This window comes from Sipha flava, unplaced genomic scaffold (genome assembly GCF_003268045.1).
Source record: "Sipha flava isolate LNK unplaced genomic scaffold, YSA_version1 220_pilon_pilon, whole genome shotgun sequence".
NCBI lineage: Eukaryota > Metazoa > Arthropoda > Insecta > Hemiptera > Aphididae > Sipha > Sipha flava.
The window spans coordinates 1,400,906-1,420,233 of NW_020272849.1; the positions used below are offsets into that span (position 1 = coordinate 1,400,906).

Sequence of the window (19,328 nt, forward strand, 5' to 3'; positions counted from 1 at the left end):
TTTTAGCTATATCATATAGATCGACGGTGCTCAACTTGGTACCTTGTTCTATTAAATCACGTCAACAATATTTAAGATAATAACATAATTTTAATTTAATTAAAGAAAATAATTACTATGATTTTTCATGTTAGCATGATTGCTTTAAGTTCAGGGCGGGATTAAGAAGGGGTTAAGAGGACAGCTGGCCCACAATTAATATTTGTTAAAAAAATTGACCTTTTGAAGATTTATATTTTTTAAATGTGTCGAATATAAGTTGAAGTTAAGACTAAACTGACAAATGCCCCAGTTTCGACCTCCCCCCCCCAATATTACTGGTTTAATTGTATACTAAAATAAAATATCTCTAAACTTGATCCTAAGAGGGATTCCATAAAATAAAAGTTAACAATGATAATTATGAATAAACTTGATAAACAAATATAATATGATCATATTGTTTTTTTGTTTCAAGGAATACATTTATAAACCACTTTCAGTTCTAATAAGTGGCCTCTTGAAATAGCCTGACCTACAGTTCTCAAACTTTGGATCAGCTACTGGTTGGACCCTTATTTTAAAAATAAATCTTAGAGCTCCCTGCAATTTCCAGGTATTCGGATGGGCCAAACCGACTCTGCAAAGATCGAAAGTTACGGTTGTTATTATATTTTTCACTGTTAAAAATAAGAACATTATCGTAAACTCTTATAATTATTGTTTCTATTATTAGAATTAATTTTAATCGATTTTCGATGAGTGCCGGATCACACTATGAGTTTTATCGGCGACCGAAAAAATCGGACACGGCGGAACCCCAAACGGCAAGACTGTTCAGACCCAAAGGCGCCCATATGGGGGGCAAGGGCGGGACATTCTCTCCCTAGAAAATGTCAGAAATCTTGGAAAATTGTTTACTATGATCAGAAAATATTTATTTAAATAGAATTTAAAAATTTAATTTAATATATGAAAATCTATGATTTTCTATAATTTTTTTTATTTTAATATATGAAAATCACACAACGTGAGCACACATGCTCACATTTTTATTTAAATTGTGCATGCAAAAATTAAATTGGTTGCAAAAAAAATGTTTTTAACTCTTGACCCAAGGGGGGATCCATCCCCCATATCCACCCTCGTAGATCCGCCACTGCCTACCTTAATATTCAAAATATTTGCCACTCCTGTGGAAAAATAAATAAATAACTTATTATAATATATATACACTTAATGTATTTATTACACTTAAACAACTTTTTTTTTTTTGTATAAAATATAAAATAAACAGAAATATCTAAATTAATTATGTAGTTTTTACAAAATATACTGATATTTATTTTCAAATCTTTACATACAATTTAATTACATAGCACAAAATATTTAGATATTCCATTTGGATATTTATTAATAATTAAAGATTATTTTTACTATTTTATTTTACTTATTTGATACTATTAACCGAAAGATAAGAAATAATTGATAATGTCATAAAGCAATTGGAACGTGTTCCTGGAGAAATTGGATTTTTAACTTATTTAAAATTACAAGACATATTGGGAAAAATTCCAGGATTTAACGCTGAAATGTCGATAAAGGATATATTATTAGACAAATTTCCAAAAAACAATTTAAAAATAGAATATAATCCATAATAATTAACGTGTATGAAATATGCACCTATCTCTTCCGTTGATGTGGAGAGGTAATTTAGCCCTTATAATTAATTTGTATTATGTATTATTTATAAACGAAAGTATTTTCTACCTTATTTTCAATTAAATATTTCAATATAATAAATAAATATTTAAGAAATAATAAAAAAATATATATTTAAATATTTTTAATATTGTACTAAATTAAAATCCGTTTCCTAGTTATTTATTTTTTAATAAAAAGAAATATTATGCTAGATTACACGGTTTTTTATAACTCAATATGTCTTCTATCTTCTTTCATATTAATTAAATCAAATTCGTTTAATGGTAAACTGTTCCAAAATAATAAATTTCCGTGGTTTTGTTGTTCTTTAACTTCAAAAGTTTGATTTTGAGTTATCTTAATGTATCTTAAAGGATCTCTGAAGTTTTTTGAAACAGGCAACCAATTTACCTTGTCCCCTATATAAGGTTTTCTAAACAGTATAAAATAACAATCATATATTTTAGAATTAGAATTTTTACTTTACAATTTATTTGCAATGAAAAGTTTGAAAATAAGTAAGTTTAACGATAAATTTAATGTTACCCATTTTTAATAAAGGATGCCCAAATAGTAACCATAGTTTTCATCATATTTGTATCTTTTTCATTGCGATGAACATTTTTACCGGCCATACTTATTACATACATGGTTTCATCGCCATGACATACTCCTAATCATAATTATACTTGAAATTAATATCTGTTCGGGGTTGTTTAATACAAATATACAAACAATTTATGAATAAAATATTTTTTACCTGAACCTCGAGAATCAAAATTGGGATTTATATCAGCTAAAATAGAATAGTTACCGCTATATCCAAATTCATGAAAATAAACGGAAGCGGAATTTTTTGAAGCTATATGTTGTGCAGCATTACTTATAGCATATCCAAACAATCTATCTGAAATCATCTGAAGAAATAAGAACATGAAATAATTATTTGTATTTTACACTAAAAAAGATTAAGTTAGGCATGCAGGTATAAATAAAATCCCGAAAATCAGAGGATCATTTTTGAGATGCAAGGATGTGAAAATGCATCTCATGAATTGTTATCAACACACTTTTTGTGTAAATGTACATTATTTCATAGAATGAATAACTCGGTCAATTTTGATCACAGAGAACTGAAACTGGTGTAATACCAAATGTTACTAATATTGCCACATATTACTAAAATGTATTATATCAAATAAAAACAACCGTGTAACTTGTACTCTTCTATACATAAATTGTCGAGGAAAATATAATGTACATGTTCAAAAGTAATGTAATAAGCAAATATTACTAAAATAACAATTTGTCATATAAAATCAAACTTGTACCTTATATTTTGTTTATTTAAATATAAAAATTACCGAGAAAAACACAATTTACACGCACAAACATAATCTTACAAAAACATATACTTGTAAATTACTTGTTATAATAAAGACAATTCCAAAAAAAATAGAAATAGACGTTGATAATGTTGTAAATGTAATAAAATGTAATAGTTAAATTAATATGAAAAATGAGTATATCCACTAATACGCAGAAACTTATAAAATATCTTACACGTGATATGAGGAAAAGCAATGTGAATAGCTAAGACATGTAGTAAAACAAAGAGTACACCATAAGCATATAAAAGGGCTCAGGATCGGCACCAAATTCAGACGAATCCAGCCATTCAGTATAAAAGCTCTGATTATATATTTTATCGTTATTTTTACCTTGTCTATGTTAATTTGATTAGAAGTATTAATAAAAATCAGTTCTATCGTAACAAGTATTCTTGAAAGTCTATTCATTTCTATATTGCATATAGAATTCTCATATAGAATTATTAAATTTTCACTTAATATCCAAAAATAAAAATTTTATTACATAATGACTTTCAAAAAATTAGGTATTTTTAAAGTTGTATATTTAAATTTAAAAGCGCTTTTTAAAAATTGTATCAAATACGAAAAAAATATCTTAGCTATAGGGTAAAAGTTTCAAGTTTCTAGCCACATTACTTTAGGAATTATGACTAAATAACTAAAATCTGAAAAATGGAAGTTTTATTTACAGCATATTTTAACCGTTTCAGGACAGTTTTTTGCTCACGCCTGGAAAAACTATTAAGATTTAAGAAAATGATCTATCTAAAGTATCACCACATTCCAATTTAAAATATAAAAAATTCCCAGAAAAAACTTTTGGACTAGTATTTCTATCCGAAAAAGTGTTAAAAAAATAAAATACAAACATCAATATGAAACCATAATATCCTTCGTATCAGGCAAAATCTAAAAGTGATCATGTGATGAAACATTTGTGTTTACAAACAGATAATTCGTTATAGGTGTACTAAAAATATAAAATCAAAGTGAACAATTTAAATTTGGAAATATTTAAATATTTACCAAAAATATTAGTAACTGTTAAATTATACGGGTTGCAGGTGACTATAATCATTAAGGAACATGAAAAAGATAGAAGGGCTTCAGTACCCCCAGTTTTTCATTGAAATTGTGCCCCGCTAACAACAGTGGGTAACAACCGGACAGTCCTTATATTACTTTTGATTTTCAATATTGGTTTTGCATTTAATGAAATTATATGAAATGACGCTCCTGCCATAAATTTAAATGATCAGCCAACCAAATTTCTACCCTAAAAAAAATATAATTCTATTTTTCTATACATCACATCCGCTCTTGCACCTGCCCGCTCTTTTATATATGTAATACTTCTTTGTAAGTAAATGCAAACATACTTTTATAATGTTACTCATGGTTTTCGTGGATACCATTTGATCGCCAAAATAGAACTTTTTTATATCTTGTGCAACTTTAGTTTTTAGATATTCATTTGAAATTGTATAATTATAATCCAATAGGTGTGGTATACATTCATCCCAATTACTATTTAGTTCATCTATAAATTCCTTCAAAGCAATAAAAATAAGTCCTTCATCTTGTGTAGTGCTTACGAGCACTGGTATGTCATATGGAACAAGTTTCTCCGGGATGTCGGGTAAGAATTTTTCTTTTCCCTCGAATTCAAGAGTTGGACCAAACGGTGTAAAAGGATTGCCTTTCCATTGCTAAACAGTATTAAATAATGGTAGATTTAAACAAAAATAAAACATTAAATATATTTATATATTAATTTACGAGTATTAACAATTTACCAATTATTGTTTTCTTTTATTACTTAATTAAAATATTTACCGTGAAATGTGAAACAGATTCGGCTATAGATTTTCCAGGTCTAGAAAGAAGGCATCTAACAATATCCATCGAATTATTTGTTTGGCATCCCAATATATTGGCAACAAATTTAGTCTTTTGAACAACATTTTCAGTGTAAGCCCAGTTACAAAAAGCACTTCCACTTTGAAGTATTGCTCGATTAAATAACCCTTTAAACAACCAACATAATAACATAATTAAATTATATACCATAAACAATAAACACAACTATACATAATAATCAGTATTTATTTCAAGGGGTGAACAAGAGAGGTATTACCCAGTGGCGTATACATAACTTTTTTATGGGGGGGGGGGGATCAGTTGCAAACAAATTATTATGGAAGAAAAATTCCTAAACCTAAGTACCTCCACGTTTAAATAATAAAATATATATATATATATATATATATTGAATGTGTCAAAATAATAATTTACAATCAGTTCCGGGTTAAGGGGGAGGGAGCAAAGAGGTAGCTGCACCGGGCGGCAAAATTTTAGGGGCGGCAATTTGTTAACGGCGTCTCAACAAAGGTTTTGAAATTTTATAATGTATATACTAGTTTTTAGGAAAAATTATTAATTTATTATTGAAAAATAACCATTCACCATTGCTATGCATAATAATACTACGAATACATACATTAATGAATTCACTAGATTTTCCAAAACTTCAGTAGGTAGTACAATGTTTAATGCCTTTTATATTAACAAGTTAAATGGTAGGGCCTATCATCCAACATCTAACATGATTTATTTTATTTTTATATTTTTATTTTTAAGAATGATTATTTTCATTTTAATGTATCAAAATAATTATAAAAACATTGTATGAGCCTATTTTTGTATATTTAGCACATACATTGAACAGTAGTAGACTACAAATGTGTAGTAACAAATTTAGGAATGACACTGTATTGTTACAGCACGTATTAAACTGGTAAAGTGGTATAAATCTACCATAATATATTATATTAAATAGGTTTTAATTGATTGATGCTTAATTTATTAATATTTTTTAAATAACTAATAAATATCTAACACTTACCAGATAAATTATCATCACTTGACTGAAGACAATCCAAATTAAATTTCAATTGTCCATCAGGTCTAATTTTACATTTAACACTTCAAGTGATGATAATTTATCTGTTAAGTGTTAGATATTTATTAGTTATCAAAAACTTATTAACAACAAGAACGTCTTTGAGTTGAGGCTTTTTTTTTTTTTGAGGAAGGGGGCGAAACTAAATAGTGTATTTTAATTTTCCATTATCTTCAATATACAAAGTTTATAGATTATATAATATACCTATAATGTATAAACCATGTTTAATTTATACTGCTTTTTATTTATTTTTATTTATTTATACTGCTATTAATTATTTTTAATTAAATAATGTATTTTTTTATAACATTTTACTACCAAATAAAAATTGATTTCAAATTATAGAAACTACCTACTATAGTAAACCTTTGTGCAGAATATGTGTGATGTGTGTATAACTATTGTGACTATTACTATAGTTATCAACAGTAATTTGTTGGTATTGAATTAAACTATAATTATAATTAGAGAACAGATAAAATAAAAAATGTTGGACTCCCCTAAAAAAAAATTCCTCGGTACGCCATTGGTTCATTACCTAAAGCTCATGTTCCTGTTGCTCATTCGAATGAATAAATAAAAATACAGCTACCAAATTGAATTAAATATTTATTTAGTAAATATATTTAAAACCTATTGCATATAAAATAAGTATTAATAATAACAACACAAATAGTTCTTATATTAAAATTGTACCTTCAGTCTGAATCCTGTATTAAAAAAATAACAAATAATCATAGTAGTAATAGTACCTATTAATTATTTTTTAAAATCTTTAGAAAAACAATTAAAATAGGTAACTTAATTTAATAATTATCTAAGTAGAAAATATAAGGTTGGTAAGTAGTCAAATAACAAATTCCAAATTTCAAATGTATATATTCGTAGTATTATTGTGCATAGCAATGGTGAATGGTTTAATATTTATAAATGCATTAAATTGATTAAATATTGGTTTTATTTTTATAAAATATTATGCTACAAACCTGAATCTGTTTAAGAATTCATTGTCATTCTAATAATCAATGGTAGTTTGTATACCTCTCACATATTTTTTAGGAAAACGTTCATTCATATCAACTCGGTCGTAAAAGTCAATTAAATTAAAAAATTCATCCATATTATTGTTTAATTTGTATATTTTAATAAGTGTTTCCAATTAACGCATTGAAATAAAATAAATAGAAATTATATTACTATTTGATAGGTAATCATTAAAAGTACTTCTTAAGCATAGTTGGTATCAAACTTTTAAAAATGGAGTATTTAATTAGTACTTTTTCTTTTATTAAGTATCAATATCGTTTGTGAATTTGATTTAAGTCATAAGTATTGCTTGAACAATACTTATTCTAAAGAACTGACTATGAATACGGCCATGAGTAAATTGAAATAATAATATGATTTCATTTAAAAAAAATGAAAATGATAATTTTATATTTAATATTGATAGGTACAAAGTTTGATTCACACGACAAAAATTCACCTAGGGGGGGAGATGACATTTTTTATAATTTACTAGAGGGCATAGGATGAAAAAGGTTAGGAACTACAGTTGTAGAGGGTTTGTGGAGGGCTTTGCTCCCCACGGATCACCTTGGGATGGATAATTTTAGCACTCTCAAGTTTTATACTGAATGTACATCTATACTACCCGCTAGTATATTATTAAGGCAAACGATGCATAAGCGAAACGTTCCGATAACCGAAAATTATATCTTGGTGGCTGTAATTTTCCATATTACAATAGCACTACTGTGTTTTGTACGTGTCATAGGGGTTTACGTTGATTGATATCAGTATATTGTAAAACAGTTTTTGTTTTACTATTACATCATAAATTATTATAATACACATTAACGGGTATATTTTAGAATAACCATTGAATTGGCTCCTAAGACAGGCAATATTGAATTGGCTTTCAATATCATTTTCAACAAGTGGTTCTCATAACATAAAAGTTCAAAAAGTACGTAACTTTAATTAAAATAACTTCAACTATACATTAAAATAATTTAAAATACAAACAGGCCATCAAAATATTTAGTAAAAATAAAAATGCATACATAAAAAAATATTCACTGACCTGCACGGTTTTAATATTATTTAGTATAGGTTGTATTAATACGTCTAAGGCTGTGACCGTTTAATGTGTAATCGGATTAACAACTAGATAATTTCAAGACTAATCGGCACTGTGTCGCTAAAAATATTACAGTTGCGTACTTTTTCAACTTTTATATTTTTAATGTATAGTTGAATTTTTTTTTCGAACAATTTTGATAACCAATAGATTTATAAAATAAACGTGTAGAGAGCCGACTCAATACATAAATCTTGGGAGCCAATTAAATACGTACTAATGACAATTACCTGAATTAGGGAGCCAATTCAATAGCTCCGTATTATATACTCACAGAACAACCATAATGGAAACTGTCGACATTTTGAAATTTGCACAGGTAACCAAACTAAAAGAAAATGTGCATTATTCTATGAGATTTGGTCATACTAGTATAAAAATTTTGGAGGTATTCGTACTTTTTCTATTAGCAAACCGATTATTTCTAACACATCAGGGATGTGTCTTTACAAAGCAGAGTTGTTAGCCCTGTGCTCTATCCCCAGAATTTCATGAAATGAATCTCATTTAATCCATGAACGAAGACAATTTTATAACCTAATAAAAATGTAATTATAAAACTGACATCTAAAGTCCCCCAGACTGTCATTTTTTTTCTGCTCATACGTTTTCTGTTTATTACTAATTTTTCTCAGTTTTTTTTTGCATTTTTCACAACTGTTTAAAGTTTAAATTGTTATTTTCAAAATGACAAGTTCCGCTGGTGGTATTAAGTGTGCACTTTTCGATTGCTATTATGTGTATATAACAAGAATGCTGTGGGAAATCAGAAATCGTTTTTTCAATTTTCCTAAAGATCCTATAGTGTAAGAAATATTTGCTCTAAATATCACTTTTATAATAATTTATTTTTTTTTGATTTTTAAGATGTGCTCTGTGGATTGAAAAATGTAATCCGATTTTTTCACCAACCACAGATACTAGTGATTTTGCAAAAATATATAAGTTGTGTTCACTTCATTTTGAGGATAATATGTTTAGCAACTTTCAAAAGAATAGGCTTTATCCTCATGCAGTACCAAATTTATTTGAAAGTAAGTTATAGAACAATTATTATAAATTACTATTAAACGTATTACTATTCTCGATTAAGTAATTTATTGTATATATATTTGTGATGATTATTACTTTGTGTAAATAGTTTGATGTATTATTTATTGTTATTTTAAAATTAGTATTCGAATTATTAAATTAAATGAAATAAACATGTATATTTTGTAAAGATTTACTTTATTGTTGAGAGTTTTAAATATTCATTAAACAATTTCATTAAAATATATACTCTGATCATATTATGTAATATTTACATGGTACATACTTTTTTTGTAAGTAAATTTGTTCGTGCAATTCGTGGTGTGAAAAAAATTAAAAATAATCAAAAAATCGTGCTTATTTAACTTTAAAATAGGTTTTATTTCACAGAATATCAATATTATCAGTAACATGTTTCATTAACAGTATGGCCAAATCTCATAGAATAATGGGAATTTCCTATTAGTATTTACTAGTATTACCTGTGCAAATTTCAAAATGTCGGGCCTTTTTTTTGGGCGGCCATAAGAACCAATGTAAATATTTTATAGTTTCCTTTCTGGTTCTTCTGTGGTATATTACTAGGTAAGAAATAAAATTATATTTTATTAAAAACAGGAACCGATACTCAAATTGTTTGAAATTAGTGTCTTTAAAACCAGAACAGTTATATTATTTTTTGAAAACCGGTAAAGGTTAATTCAAACCAGTCTTTGGTATGCAATAATAATAAGATAATAGTATAAAATCATTAATGGTGGGACAGGACGCATAACGTCAGAAAGTTATACAATAATCATAATTCTTACCACGTGACATGGGTGAAATCAAATGATAATGAACGGAGCTTGCACCAGCTGACATGCCGGTAATGGTGACACTATCAGGATCACCACCGAAAACTTTGATGTTTCGTTGTATCCATTTTAATGCTGAAACTTGGTCTTTCAATCCGTTATTTCCGGGTATAACATGATCGCCAGTAGACGCAAATCCCAAAACACCCAAACGGTAATTTATTGTTACGAACACAAAATTGTTACTGTCTAAAAGATATTGCGGACCATAGATACTGCCTTGGCCACTAATAAATGCTCCACCATGTATGAACACTACTACATTCATTAAATCAGAAGTCTTTGTATAGTCTGGTAACTTGAATAAAATATTAATGATACTCATTTAGTTTTACAATGATTATTTTACTAATTTATTCTGTCAACACTTTTCCCGTAATGAGTACGAACCATTATTACAATAAAACATTTCGTTTAAATAGTTATAAAATGTTATTTGTTTTTCTGAGCATGTGAAATATAAATTCATAAAACTAAGAATTTCTCGAAACTAGATTTTATAATGCGATCGCATTCATATTTCTTATAATTAAGCAAACACTTTTCTATTATATGATATGAAAATTTAAAACAAAAATATAGAGATAAAGGCCCTAAGATATTACATTTTGTTTAAAATTTAGAGTAGATTTATTCATTTATTTATACAACATTTTTATTTTTAAAATAGGCCATGATAATTTAATGATAATATAAATGTTTACGAATATTAACTACAATTATGAAAGAAGTACTTCAGTTATTCATATAGTATTTTACACCAAAATTCTATCAGAATTATTTATTAATTATAATGATTTATCGTTGTTTTTAATTGTGTACACTTATAATTAGTTCTAAGAAAAACTCTTATTTTATTTTTGATATTTATTTATCAATCAATAAAACCCGTAAGAAACGAAAAAACTCAGATACTATATTTTTAATTTGTAATTTACAAATTTAATTAATTAATTTATTTATTTATTTATTATTAAATTGTTGACAACTTGTTAATATAAAATAATAAATTTAAATATTTTACCTTTGGTGTATAAATATTGAGGTATAAACAATCTTCCTGACCAATCATATTCTCATTTATGGAACTATAGTCAGTTCCTATACAAGGACTTCCAGGAAGAGTGGCGTTCCAAACGCCTGACCAGGGTTTAAGAGGTTGAGGTTCCTTTGATAAAAATTCAAATTATTTCAAATTAATTTGTACTAAAATTAAAGAGCTAAATACCTTGAAACGATATTTTTCCACTGGAGGACTTGCATAAGGTATGCCCAAAAAAGAGTATAACTTTCTACCATTCCAAGTATATTCATATCCACCAGAAATTTCACCAGAGTCAATTTTTACGATTGGTACATTAGATGATAAACATGTTAGTATACATACAATAAAACATAACAAGCATAATATGATTTTACACATGTTAATCATATTTTAAATTAAAGTTGTTTGACGGTTCACTATGTATTGAGCAGTTTAAATGGTTTGCTAGTATTTGCTTATTAGACTTTAAAATCACAAATATTTGGTGTATCTAAATAAAAATAAAAAAATAGGGACAAATGGACGTAGCCGTTTGAACATGGCCGTTTGGACGTGGGGACAAATGGACGTCAAAAAAATAAATAAATATATATATTCATAAGTTATAAAACTATTGATATTTTATATTCATAATATAACTAATAATATCGTATCATAATATCAAACCTTATCGAATTTTATCGTTTTGGCAATAGGTACCTTTTATATCAATGTACACGGTGTTTCAAAAGACTTCATCCGATTACGAACTGATATAGTTCGGCAACGGTTAATTGTAGGTTAATGACCAATGTATTAGTGGAAAGATTAGATAACTAAGTTTATTTTAAGTTATCTAGTTGATAAATTTGACACCGTAATGTTAGTGAACTAGGAATCGTTAGTTTGTTTCGTTATGACGACTCCGCAACAGAAAGCGTTTTGCGTTCTACGTTTCAATAAGTGCGAGTCGGCAAAAACCGTTAAACGTGATTTTCGAAAAACTTATGGAACTGAAGCTCCTACTGCTCAAAGCATTCGATGATGGCACCAAACTTTCCAAAAAAGTGGTTGTCTATGTGCACAGAAACGTTTAGGTCGACCACGTACCTCTGACGAAAACATCGAGCGTGTTCGACAAAGTTTCGTTCGAAGTTCACAGAAGTCTACACGTCGTGCAGACCTAGAGCTAGATCTCCCATGTTCAACCGTTTGGCGTATTCTATGACGTTATTTTACATTGAAGGCATACCGATTACAACTGTTACAAGCCCAGATGACAAACAAAAAAGGATTGATTTTTGTAATTTCATATCCGAAAAACAAAAAGAAAATGAGTAATTTGTCTCATGCATTGTTTTTTCGGACGAAGCCACATTTCATCTAAGTCAACCGCCATAATGTCAGGATTTGGGCGCATCAAAGAGATTCACCAAAAATCAATGTTTTCTAGTCAATTTCCAAGAAAAAAGTTTACGGTCCATTTTTTTTTGAAGAAAACATAGTAACGGGTAACACATATCTAAACATGTTGTAAACATGGTTCTTTCCACAGTTACAAACGGATAGTGATGGGTTTGTTTTTCAACAAGATGGAGCACCGCCGCACTGGAACTTAGAAGTTCGCCGGTATTTGAACGGTGAACTTCCTAAGCGCTGGATTGAGTGAAAAGGAAACGACGATTAGGCGATTCATCCCTGGCCACCACGTTCCCCTGACCTCACAGTGTGTGATTTTTTTTTTATGGGGTTACATAAAAGATAAAGTGTATGTACCACCATTATCTACAAACTTGGAAGAGCTTAAAATCAGAATCAAAGATGCTGTTAATGCCGTGACACCAGACATGATCAGCAACGTTTGGGAAGAATTTGATTATCGTATAGATGTGTGTTGGGCGGCCGGTGGAGGTCATATTGAACATTTATAACAAAAGTAAATAAAACTTGACTATTTTAAAAAAATATTTTACTTTATTTCACCCTTATATCTTCATTTTTAATATATATATAATTTTTTGAAATTGGATGAAGACTTTTGAAACACCGTGTATATAAATTATTGGTTTTTACAACTTGTAATAATTATCACACTTTATTGAAACACGGTAATACACGAGACACAATATACATCTATAACCGTGTTAAGGTCCCACACACTGCCGCGGTGGCGATATTAAAATCGCAGACCTGAACAAATTGCGGCGGTGGCGGTGTCGATTTTTATCCAGTTTAAACTGTTTATATGTTTATACATAATATATTTATATATTACCATTGATTATAAATATTTATAATCAATGATATTACATACAATAATAATTAATTAATTCCTATGTCATTAATAAATTGACGATTTATCTTTAATTATTTATTTATTATTTTTAATTAAGTTAAATAGTATATTAAACTTTAACTTGAATAGTTTCTAGAAAATAATCGAAGTCTAGACTAATATACACCATATATATTAGATAGTATAAGTACTATTGGCGTATATTTGATAAGTCAATTGAAAATACCGCTGAGCGGTGGCGGTGAAATCGAGCATGCTGTGGTTTTTAAAATATCGTAGTGGTGATATTTTACCGCGGCCGTATTACCGCAGCAGTGTGCGGACTCCAATTACAATACGTGTGTTCAAATTTAACGCCACCGCAACGCCACTGCCACTGCGGCAGTGTGTGGGGACCTTTAGTCGTGTACAAATTGCATTCAAGTGTTCAAGTGTACACGTAAGATGTCATTAAAATCTTAATGGTGAAGTTTTTTTGAATGAATATTTTTGATATTAAAATTTACATATTATAATAAATATAAATAACTTAATTATTTCATTTACTGATTTATATATATTTTTTTTACATCCATTTGTCCCCACGTCCAAACGGCTACGTCCAATTGTCCTAGATCGAAAAATAAATAACACTAAAACTCAGTTATTTATTAAAAAATATTTATTACTACACGTTTGCGTAAAAATTAATTTAAATACGAGTATATTTTTTAAAATAATATTTTTACTTGTTAAAAGTTGGAATAATTTATGAAATTTGAATCACTTTAGATCAAATTTATACGTTGATAGTGAAATCTATGTAAAATGCATATTGAAATTAATTTTGACTGTGAGATTTTAAAGGAGCATACAACACAAAAAATATGTTTTTTTTATTTGAGAAAATGTTCAATTTTGAAAATAATGGTATAGGTTTTACGTTTCTGCTCACATCATTTAATAAGTAATGAGTAATTGAAAAAAGACACATGACGTCAGAGTCCTACTCATCATAATTACCTTATGCGTGAAAAAGTTCCTCACTTCCACAATAATTTACCAACTTAAACATTTTATTTTTGAAATTTAATTTGTGTATAAATGTGTGGTCTTATGTGTTTAAAACGATGCAAGTATCAAAATTTCAATATGACGTTTAGTTTTTCAATTATTAATAATCTTAAGAGACATTTTTGTTAAACGGCGTGTCATGCCGAGCGGAAATCGAGCAACGAATCCGCCGACCGCCATCATTTAATCTAATTCTATGTATTTTGTCCATCGGATTTTCACCAAATCATAGCCATATCTACAATAATTTAACATTTTAAAAAAAAATGTAAAGAATTTTTTTTTTGTGTTGTGTGCTCCTTTAAATAAATGTTCGAAGCAGCTCCATTCCAAGCATTTTATCCATTTCTGGAGAACCACCCCTTCGCATTCGTAGAATTAAATTAGTTTTAAAGTATATTGCTCGCATCTTATCTTCTCCAGACAACTCAACATCACCATTTTTAATTCAAAATCGTTTTGCAAATATATTTTGCTCCAATTCCAATCTAAAAAAACCACTGGGATTAAGGTTGTTGAATGAAATGTCGCTCACTAACATTGATCCGAATTTAATTATCAAACGTGAATGCAGTGTGAGGCCTCCTTGGAGAGTACCATCCTTTCTTGTGGACACCAATCTAGCAGATTATAGTAAAAAAGAAACGTCAAATGTTATATTTAAAAACTTATTCAATGAAATAATGGATTCTTGTTCGTCTAACCCAAAAATCTATACAGACGCCTCCAAAACCAACTCAGGTGTTGCGATCGCTATCAAAAACGGCAATCAATCAACATCGTACAAACTACCAGACCATACCAGTATTTATACGGCGGAATACTTTGCACTCCTGGAAGGAGTTCACCAAGCCATTAAATTATCCGATCCGACCATTAACATTTGTACTGATTCGCTCAGCGCTCTCAACAATCTGAAGTATAATTTGCATTCAAGCATCTTAGCAATTAAAATAAGCAATATCATTGAAAAATCCAACAAGACCATACGGTTCATTTGGACACTAGGCCATTGTAGAATAGATGGCAATGAAAAAGCCGACAAAGTAGCTCGTGAAACAGTCAACAACCCTCTAACCAAAAAACGCACATACTCCTCACTCATTGACATCCATAGGAATGTCAGCACCTTTTGTACCAATGAATGGGAATCCGAATGGCGACGCACACCTAATAATAAATTAAGAGAAATTAAAAATACTACAGTATACTGGCATAAACCCCATACATATAATCGCAAAGACGAAGTAGTTATCAACAGACTACATATCGGTCACTCAAAGTTGTCCCATGGACATTTTATGCGCAAAGAAGAACCTGCAATGTGCCTAACCTGCGGAGAACTTCTCACGGTCAAGCACCTCCTTGTTCAATGTCGCAATCACACAGAAGCAAGAAAACGACTGAAAATGCCCGACAACATCTTTGAAGCCCTCAATCCTACCAATGAAAACACCAATAAAATATTATCTTTTCTTAAACAAATTAATATGTACTATCTAATTTAAGTAACTCTTGTATATTTATATATGTAATACTCAGCCTTTTTGTTATAAGCTAATAACCTTAGTAGTTGAAGGTATACCATGAATAAAAAAAAAAAAAAAAAAAAAAAAACAAATGTTTGTTATATTTCTACTTTATGGGACATCTAAAATTTTGGATTTTTTCTTATGTCAACTTATGTATTTTTTAACACTGAAAACGATAAAGCAAACGATTATTTTGAAAGTAACAGCCTATTGAAGTTTGATAGTTTTGATTAAATAATCTATTTTTTCTAATATTTACTTCAGTGATGTCGTGGTGCATTTGGTAATGCGGGACCATTATTAAAGTGAGAGTTCAATACCGTAGTAGGGAAATAAATATTTATTGGATTTTTTTTGCACTTTTTTTTGTAATCGGTATAATATTTATTTTATAATGAGGTTATATCAGTACCTATAGTCTGTTTCACAGCAATAGATATTCGATGCGCAAGAAAAAATACAAAAAAAGTACAAACAATTTTAATGACGATTTAGGGTTTCACTCGCGTAACGAAGTTTTAGGTTCACATGCAGAACATAATTCCATTTACAACAATGTCAAGGTTTAAACAAAAACTAGGTTAGGTTTAGACTATAATTCCTCTTGGGGCGAAGCCCCATCCCCCCAAAATAGTGCTACGCAGTGGCACTCGAGTTTATGAGTGGAGCCGGCTGCAGGCGTAACGAGCGAAGTCTTAAAATTTTTAAAATTAAAGTTCCAATTTTTCGAAAAAAAAAATGCAAACAATTTTCATTGCTGTAAGAGATCAAATTAGATACAAAATTATCATAAAAAAAAAAAAATTCAAAATTTTATTATACCTATACGGGGGGATCGAACTCGGCTACGTGGATAAATAAACGATGTTGCTACCATTACGCAATGTTTTTGGAGATTCTTTATAAAGAAAAATTAGTATTTAAGAGTTTTAGTGTAAAGTTATAAACTTTAATTAATTATAACTTCAAAACTAAATTCTTGCACCAGATTCTAATTTCACCAACATTTTTTTCACCCAAAATATGAATCAGTACCCCAAAAAAATTGCCAAATTTTTGGGTGTCCCGTAAACTAGAAATGTTCCAAATGTTTTATAGGTAATAGCTGAGCTAAATTTAACAAATGTTAATCTCTCAAGACTGTCACAAAGTCAATAAATATTAATTAGTTAAATTTATACAATTTATAAATTATTTATTAATTGATAAAGACATTAAATTAGATCGGCTTATTATAAATTTCATTTTTATTCATTAAAAACTCAATTAGTTTTGAACTTAATGATTTATTATAAGTATACTAATGGATTGAAAACAACTTTAAGCTTAAAAAAAAGCTGATAAAAAACTTAGCAGATAGGTATTGCGTCTGTATACTAAAAATTATAGTTAGATGATGTATAACAAAATAGAACAAAAAAATAAATAAAACGGTTTTGTGGCTAATTTTTTGTGAGTAATAGCTGTTATTTATAATTTGTATAAGATAGATGCATAGTCCGGCGATAACGTTAACCATGAACGCATGGTCATTACGTTCGCTCCGTTATCTGTTTTTCATACGCTAATATTATATTATTTTATTCTGTCTTTACGTTTACGTAATATGGCGGCCCAATCGACTAATAGTCGTGGCACAAGCAAAAAAAATTTATCGTCTTCTTCGCTTTCACCCAAGCCAGTGGATAAGGGATCAAAAATATTTATAACTTCTAACCGGTACTCAGTTCTTACCACACTAAACGACTCAAACAAAAACACATAGCCAAACAAGACTCAATCTCATGATCAAAAAATTCCACCAAAACCACCTGTAGTTTATATTAAAGGCGTGGATAATTTTTCCAGTTTCACCTCAAACTTGATGAAAATTATCAATACAATTGAGTTTATCTGTAAAACCACTCTTTACCTGATCATCCATACTCATTTCTATGAGCATTACAGACTACTCATTAAATATCTAGTTGAGACCAATATCAGTTTTCATTCATACCAGTCGTATGATAAGCGCCCATTACGTGTGGTGATTCGTAATCTCCACCCCTTTACCACTACTGAAGATATAATTCCCGCTCTTTCGGAATTGGGACACCAGGTTACCCACGTTTATAACATTAAGCGCTCTTCCGATAAATCACCTCTACCTCTCTTTTTCGTTGACCTCAAAAGGGCCACTAACAATATAGATTTATACAAAATCGATTATCTTCTAAACACAAAAATTGTTGTCGAAAAACCCCATTAACGTAAAGGCCCATCTCAATGCCACCGTTGTCTAGCTTACGGGCACACTCAAGGTTACTGCAACCACGTTCCACGATGCATCAGATGTGGCGAAGAACATAGATCTGACGTATGCACTATGTCACCAGGATCTCCGGCCAGATGTGCTTTATGCCAAGGTAGTCACCCAGCAAATTACAAAGGCTGTACTGTTTATAAAAAACTTAAAAATAGACCACCTCATCGTGAACACTTCATTTCTTCTCCCAAATCTCATATTAACTCTCCTAAATCCACCTTAAATTCCAATACTGATAAACCATCATATGCCGAAGCTACTTCCGCCAATTATAAACACTCCCACTTCCACACTCTCCTAATATAGAAACTTTATTTAACTTTTTCTTTACAGAATTCACTGCGATTATAAAACCCCTCCTGTCACTCCTTACGTCATTATTAAATAAAGGTCAATTGTAATTCCATATATCATTGTAAGTACATCAAATTATGTACCATTTCATTTCGTATTCTTATCTAATTACCTAATTATCGATTTCATGCGACAAAATTATTCCTAAGTTATTATTATAATTGTAATTAACTGCAATTTTTATAATTGTATTTTATGTTTACCTGTTAGCCGAATAGCTAACAACCACATCTCTAAATATTAAAATAAGAAACTTTCTATTGTAATGCTTATCTATATTATAATTAACTATCTTCGATATTTTTATTTTCATCTTAATAATTGTGTTTATTTCTCTTATCTTGTTATGTTTTTATATATTAATTGTGAAATTTAACATTATTTTAAGTCATATTGTATTGTTATTATAATCGCTGAGGCAAATATTTTATGCGCCTCTTAAATAAAAAAAAAAAAAAAAAAAAAGATAGATGCGTCTCTAAATTATGAATACTGAAAAAAATGAGTAAACCGTTAAAGTTTTAGATACAGAAAAAAGCAGTGGAATTTATTCTTACCAGTAGAATTTATCCTTTGAACAATGATAAGTAACGACAGAGTTGACGATAAATCGATAACTGATAAAAATAGTGCCAGCACAAATATAAATATTTTAATCGCGGACTAAAATATCTAATATCTTTATCTGTGCTTTAGACATTTTGATAA

General features: G+C 29.0%; 1 protein-coding gene across 2 annotated transcripts; it reads right to left on the bottom strand.

Annotated features, from left to right (window-relative positions):
- Positions 1-1,820: 1,820 nt before the first annotated feature.
- Positions 1,821-19,272, bottom strand: LOC112683114 (esterase E4-like). 2 transcript variants are annotated; one of them, XM_025554000.1, is made up of 9 exons: positions 19,178-19,272; positions 11,285-11,348; positions 11,081-11,224; positions 10,009-10,354; positions 4,896-5,086; positions 4,439-4,768; positions 2,447-2,603; positions 2,233-2,359; positions 1,821-2,119 (listed from the first exon to the last, which is right to left on the bottom strand). In XM_025554000.1, the coding sequence occupies exons 3-9, from the start codon at positions 11,126-11,128 to the stop codon at positions 1,912-1,914; spliced, it is 1,407 nt and encodes a 468-aa protein (XP_025409785.1). In that variant the 5' UTR covers positions 11,129-11,224; positions 11,285-11,348; positions 19,178-19,272; the 3' UTR covers positions 1,821-1,911. The 2 variants fall into 2 exon arrangements, with proteins under 2 accessions (XP_025409785.1, XP_025409784.1); XM_025553999.1 differs by having other exon boundaries at positions 11,285-11,591.
- Between the last annotated feature and the right edge of the window lie 56 nt (positions 19,273-19,328).